General features: G+C 45.7%; 1 protein-coding gene across 1 annotated transcript; it reads right to left on the bottom strand.

Moving 5' to 3' along the window:
- Positions 1-2,631: 2,631 nt before the first annotated feature.
- LOC139168537 (heat shock protein beta-7-like) lies at positions 2,632-6,069 on the bottom strand. Its single transcript, XM_070754155.1, has 3 exons — positions 5,925-6,069; positions 4,132-4,286; positions 2,632-2,805 (listed from the first exon to the last, which is right to left on the bottom strand). The coding sequence occupies exons 1-3, from the start codon at positions 6,067-6,069 to the stop codon at positions 2,632-2,634; spliced, it is 474 nt and encodes a 157-aa protein (XP_070610256.1).
- Between the last annotated feature and the right edge of the window lie 240 nt (positions 6,070-6,309).

The following is a 6,309-nucleotide window of genomic DNA, read 5'->3' on the forward strand; positions in this document are numbered from 1 at the left end:
GGCAGAACCCACAGCCACTCCGTCTTATCCGGGTTGAGTTTGAGTCTGTTGACACCCATCCAGACCCCAACAGCCTCCAGGCACCGGCACATCACTTCCACTGCTTCATTGACTGGACATGGGGTGGAGATGTACACCTGGGTATCATCAGCATACTGATGATACCTCACCCCATTTTTACTTTGGGGCACATGTAGGAAGAAGAAAAAATAAAAAAACCAAAGCCAGAGAGCTATTAAGTTTCTGCAAATGGATACGCATTTCAGGGTCACCCAAAAGGCCAAAGAGAAATCTTGGGAAGAGATGGAAAAGAGGGGGAGACCAATTCCTTGTCCATCTAGCCACACTTGGCCAATAAAGAACATTCCTATTCTATTATTCTATTCTATTCTAATGTATCTTTTCTTCTACGTACACTGAGAGCATATGCACCAAGAACAGATTCCTTGTGTGTCCAATCACACTTCCTTCCCCCTTCCCTCCTTTATTTTCCCATTATCCTCATTTTATTTCCATTTTTGCATTTTATATTTTGATACTCTGATAATTTATTTCAACCAGGGGGGGGGGAATTAAACTAACAAATATGGGTAATTTGTTTCTTCAACCCTGGCAAGGAAAGGAGGGGAGGGGAGGGGAAGGGAAGGTGTTCTGCCGGTGTATCCCAACCGCCCATAATTACAGGGTAATTAGTCCAGAAAGACACACACCACAGGATAGAAGGAAAACCCAAAAGTCTTTACTGTATTAACAGTCAGGCGGTAGGGAAAGCAAGTAGGATGCTTGGCTGCATAGCTAGAGGTATAACAAGCAGGAAGAGGGAGATTATGATCCCGCTATATAGAGTGCTGGTGAGACCACATTTGGAATACTGTGTTCAGTTCTGGAGACCTCACCTACAAAAAGAGATTGACAAAATTGAACGGGTCCAAAGACGGGCTACAAGAATGGTGGAAGGTCTTAAGCATAAAACGTATCAGGAAAGACTTCATGAACTCCATCTGTATAGTCTGGAGGACAGAAGGAAAAGGGGGGACATGATCGAAACATTTAAATATGTTAAAGGGTTAAATAAGGTTCAGGAGGGAAGTGTTTTTAATAGGAAAGTGAACACAAGAACAAGGGGACACAATCTGAAGTTAGTTGGGGGTAAGATCAAAAGCAACATGAGAAAATATTATTTTACTGAAAGAGCAGTAGATCCTTGGAACAAACTTCCAGCAGACGTGGTAGATAAATCCACAGTAACTGAATTTAAACATGCCTGGGATAAACATATATCCATCCTAAGATAAAATACAGAAAATAGTATAAGGGCAGACTAGATGGACCATGGGGTCTTTTTCTGCCGTCAGACTTCTATGTTTCTAACAGAAAAACAGAAAAAGCTCCCTTTTTAAATGTCAAAGGGATTTTCTGGTACACACAAGGCACAGGTTAAATGCAATCCAATTTCTCACCCAATAACTGGGAAATTGAGTCCAATTCTAAAGTCCAGAAAGTCCACACACAATCTTGAACAGCAAAAACCACGATCTTGATGAAATTATGAATCAGATAAACTGCCATGAAGCTAAACCGGCAGGATTCTCTCTTATCTGTAGCACTAATTACAGCTGCCCCACCCAACCACAGGTGGCCTCACTTATCTCCTGTAATAATCCTTCAGTTGTTCTCTCCTATACATCACTCTACGCATGCGTGGATGTGTCATACGTTCTTGTTCAGAATCCAGGAATGATAAGGAAGATTTATCTCCTCCTGGGCTGTCTGCCAATCTCCCCTCTTCCAAGTCACCCCCACCTTCTTCTTCTTCCGAGGAAACTTCACTACCTGACTCTGTCGGCAGTAAAACAGGTCTATGACATGTTGGTGTTTCCCCTGCATCCACCTCCACATTCCTTGGGGCAGGAGCTGGACCAGAGCCAACTACAACAGAAAGGAAAGAAGGAAGGGGAAGAAGGAAAAGAGAAGAGGAGAAAAAAAGAAAAGAAAAGAAAAGGAAGGTTGTAGAATCAAGAATAACTCAACCAATTCATTGCTTTGTGGGATGGAAGCCGCAGCCCAAATTGTGGTCGTAAATGGAGGACCACCGTAGAGGTTTCTTTCTGTTAAATGGACAGGGAAGCTAAGGTTGAAGAATTGCAGGCCAATGACTCGTGTAGTGCTATGTTTCATTTCATTTCATTTATTAGATTTGTATGCTGCCCCTCTCCACAGACTCGGGGTGGCTCACAGCAATAATAAAAAACAATATACAATGGCAAATCTAATAGTTAAAATATCTAAAAACCCTTATTTAAAACAATACAATGCATAAACTATATAGGCCAGGGGAGATGGCTCATTTCCCCCATGCCTGACAACAGAGGTGGGTTTTAAGAAGTTTTCAAAAGGCAAGGAGGGTGGGAGCAATCCTAATCTCCGGAGGGAGCTGGTTCCAGAGGGTCGGGGCCGCCACAGAGAAGGCTCTCCCCCTGGGTCCCGCCAGACGACATTGTTTAGTCGACGTGATGGATGTTGTGGCATGGCATGGAGAAAGGATGCTACCCACACACTAAACTAAGAACCACATCTAAGGGAGGTTTCAGGATGTGGACGGATGTGCCGTGTTCGGTGAGAGGGCCACGCTTATAGCTTCACCTCCGTACGATACAGAGGCGATGGGGACAGCTGTCTCCTCCTAGCCGTGATGATCAACTTGCCAGCGTCATTCAGGGAGCAACTGACAGACAGAGGATCCATATCTGTTGGCAGCTGGCACTTATGGGTGAAGGTGTTGGAGGCGATGCCATCTTCGGCCATCTGCAAGGCAAGCAAACGTACGTGGGTCAGCCCCTTTCCCCAAATAGCGTCCGGAATTTTATTGTTTGATTTGATTTGATTTGATTTGATTTGATTTGATTTGATTTGATTTGATTTGATTTGATTTGATTTATTAGTTGGACTTGTATGCCGCCCCTCTCCGAAGACTCGGGGCGGCTCACAACAAGTAAAAACAGTCACAACAATCCAATTAATTAAAATATTTAACGATTTAAGAAAAACCCCATGTAGTAGCAAACACACACACAAGCATACCATGTATAAATTAACATGCCCAGGGGAGATGTTTAGTTTCCCCATGCCTGACGGCAAAGGTGAGTCTTAAGGAGTTTTCGGAAGGCAGGAAGAGTAGGGGCAGTTCTAATCTCCAGGGGGAGTTGGTTCCAGAGAGCCGGCGGCCACCACAGAGAAGGCTCTTCCCCTGGGACCCGCCAATCGACATTGTTTAGTTGACGGGACCCGGAGAAGGCCCACTCTGTGGGACCTAATCGGTCGCTGGGATTCGTGCGGCAGGAGGCGGTCTCGGAGATATTCTTGTCCGATGCCATGAAGGGCTTTATAGGTCATAACCAACACTTTGAATTGTGACCGGAAATTGATCGGCAGCCAATGCAGACTGCGGAGTGATGGTGAAACATGGGCGTACCTAGGTAAGCCCATGACTGCTCTCGCAGCTGCATTCTGCACGATCTGAAGTTTCCGAACACTCTTCAAAGGTAGCCCCATGTAGAGAGCATTACAGTAGTCGAACCTCGAGGTGATGAGGGCATGAGTGACTGTGAGCAATGAGTCCCGGTCCAGATAGGGCCGCAACTGGTGCACCAGGCAGACCTGGGCAAACGCCCCCCTCGCGATTTGATTTGATTTGATTTGATTTGATTTGATTTGATTTGATTTGAGAAAGGGAAAGAAATAATAGAATTTTTTTTTAAAAAAACCTCACTCCAACATTTAGTTAATTCCCTAAGTTAGATTATATAAAACATAGACTATCTTAAATTTGTGTAACATTAGCAACTAGTGCTGCCACCATTTCTTTTTTTCCCCCCATCTGGGTGCCTACCTGCTATTTTTTCATTCTTTTACTTCATTTTTTAAAAAGAATATTCATATACTAGTTATTTTTAACTTCCATCCATTCGTAAATTTTTTATAATGTTCTGAATCTTCTTTATCTTTAAGTCTTAAAGTAAGTCTGTTCATTTCAGCACAATCCATAATCTTCCTTATTATTTCTTTCTCTGTTGGTATTCTTATCACTCTCAGTGTCTATAATCTAAGCCCAGGCAGGAGACCCCTCCTTACCTTCTCGGCTTGAATGACAATGCAGTAGTTGTAGGAAGTCACCACGATATCTTGAGGTTCAAACTGGCTGAGATCTGTGATGACCTGGTATTTGTTCCCACTGGCTATCACGTTGCTGCTGCCCAAGGCTGAGGAATGGACGGATGGTGGGGACCCTGGGATGGGGCCAAAGAGAGGGGTGTGTTTGGTTTGTGTGTGTGAAGGGGAGGAGGGAAGGAGGGAGGGAAGGAGAGAGAAAGAGAGAGAGAGAGAGAGAGAGAGAGAGAGAGAGAGATTTTGCCAGTTCAAATCTTGCCAGGCTCAAGGTTGGCTCAGCCTTCCATTGTTTTGAGGACCCAAATTGTTGGCGGTAAATATGCTGACTTTTACAGCATAGAAAGGGCTGTAAAAGCATTGGGAAGCAGGATATAAGTCTAAGTCTAAGCCCTTCCTTCCTCCCTCCCTCCCTCCCTCCTTCCTCCTTCCTTCCTTCCTTCCTCCTTCTGTCCTCCCTCCCTCCTTCCTCCTTCCTTCCTCCTTCCTTCCTCCTTCCTTCCTCCTTCCTTCCTTCCTTCTTTCCTTCTTCCTTCCTTCCTTACTCCTCCCTCCCTCCCTCCTTCTTCCTTCCTTCCTTCCTTCCTTCCTTCCTTCCTTGCTTCCTTCCTCCCTCCTTCCTTCTTTCCTTCTTCCTTCCTTCCTTCCTCCTTCCTTCCTTCCTCCTTCCTTTCTTCTTCCTTCCTTCCTTTCTTCCTCCTTCATTCCTTCCTTCTTTCCTTCTTTCCTTTTTCCTTCCTTCCTTTCTTCTTCCTTCCTTCCCTCCTTCCTCCTTCCTCCCTTTCTTCCTTCCTTCCTTCCTTCCTATGGTGGTGCACTGATTACAATATTTCAGTCTAATTCTGCCCACTGCCAGGAGTTCAATCCTGACCAGCTCAAGGTCGACTCAGCCTTCCATCCTTCTGAGGTGGGTAAAATGAGGACCCCGATTGTTGGGGGCAAATATGCTGACTCTGCAAACGGCTTAGAGAGGGCTTTAAAAGCACTGTGAACATAAGAACATAAGAAGAGCCATACTGAATCGGGCCAAAGCCCATTGAGTCCAGCATTCTGTGGACTCAATGGCTGTGGACAATTGGCCCACCAATTGTCCATGGGGATCTTGAGCAGAAAGAGAAGGCAAGACCCTCCCTTTCCCTTGACCCCCAACAAGCACAGTACAAATCCAGTGATAAAAACGGTTAAAATCCTTTATATAAAAACAGTCATACATCCCAAACAAACCATACATAAAACGGAACGGCCAGGGGGAATCAATTTCCCCAAGCTTGGCAGCAGAGGTGGATTTTTAGGAGTTTCCGAAAGGCAAGGAGGGTGGGGGCAGTCCTGATCTCCGGGGGGAGTTGCTTCCAGAGGGTCGGAGCCACCACAGGGAAGGCTCTTCCCCTGGGTCCCGCCAGACGACATTGTTTCGTCACTCTGTTACTTATGTCATGTTTATACAAACTACTACCCTATACATCAGAGGTCTTCAAACTTGGCAACTTTAAGATTTGTTGACTTCAGCTCCCAGAGGTGCCATAGGTTTGCCATCACTGATATAGGTTAATCTGTCAGCAGAGGGTTGGACTAGAAGACCTCTAAGGTCCCTTCCATATTCTATTCTATTCTATTCTATTCTGGGAGTTGAAGTCCACAAGTCTTAAAGTTGCCAAGTTTGTTGACCCCTGCTATACAAGTTTGACAAATAAACAAATAAATGAGATAAAAATAAAATACTGTGCTCTTGAGCTCCCCCACCCCAAAGGTCTCTCACTCACCTGAATACCCATAGGGCTCCTGAGTTCTCCCTGCCCCAAAGATCCCATGGGGAGGGTCCAGGAGAGGCTCGAAGCGATGTTTGCTCGGCGTGTAGGTGCTGATGTGCTCCGAGCGGAAGGTGGAGGAAGAGCTCACCGAAGACATGGCCCTTGGAGGGGGTGCCCAGTGTCTACTGGACGTGCGGAAGGCTCTGCATGAAGAGGCAGGAGGAGAGGGCACGTCCTTGGACAGGAGAAGCCGAGATGCCCATAATTGGCTTTCTTGCAAGGTCCGTGGCATCCCACACGCTGGAATGCGAGATAAGGGAAGCTGCCACTCTCAATCCCTGTGAGAAACAAAGCAGAGGGACACACTTCCGAATCCAGGAGAGAAAGAACCTGGAAT

The sequence above is a fragment of the Erythrolamprus reginae genome, chromosome 5 (assembly GCF_031021105.1).
Source record: "Erythrolamprus reginae isolate rEryReg1 chromosome 5, rEryReg1.hap1, whole genome shotgun sequence".
Taxonomy (NCBI): Eukaryota; Metazoa; Chordata; class Lepidosauria; order Squamata; family Dipsadidae; genus Erythrolamprus; species Erythrolamprus reginae.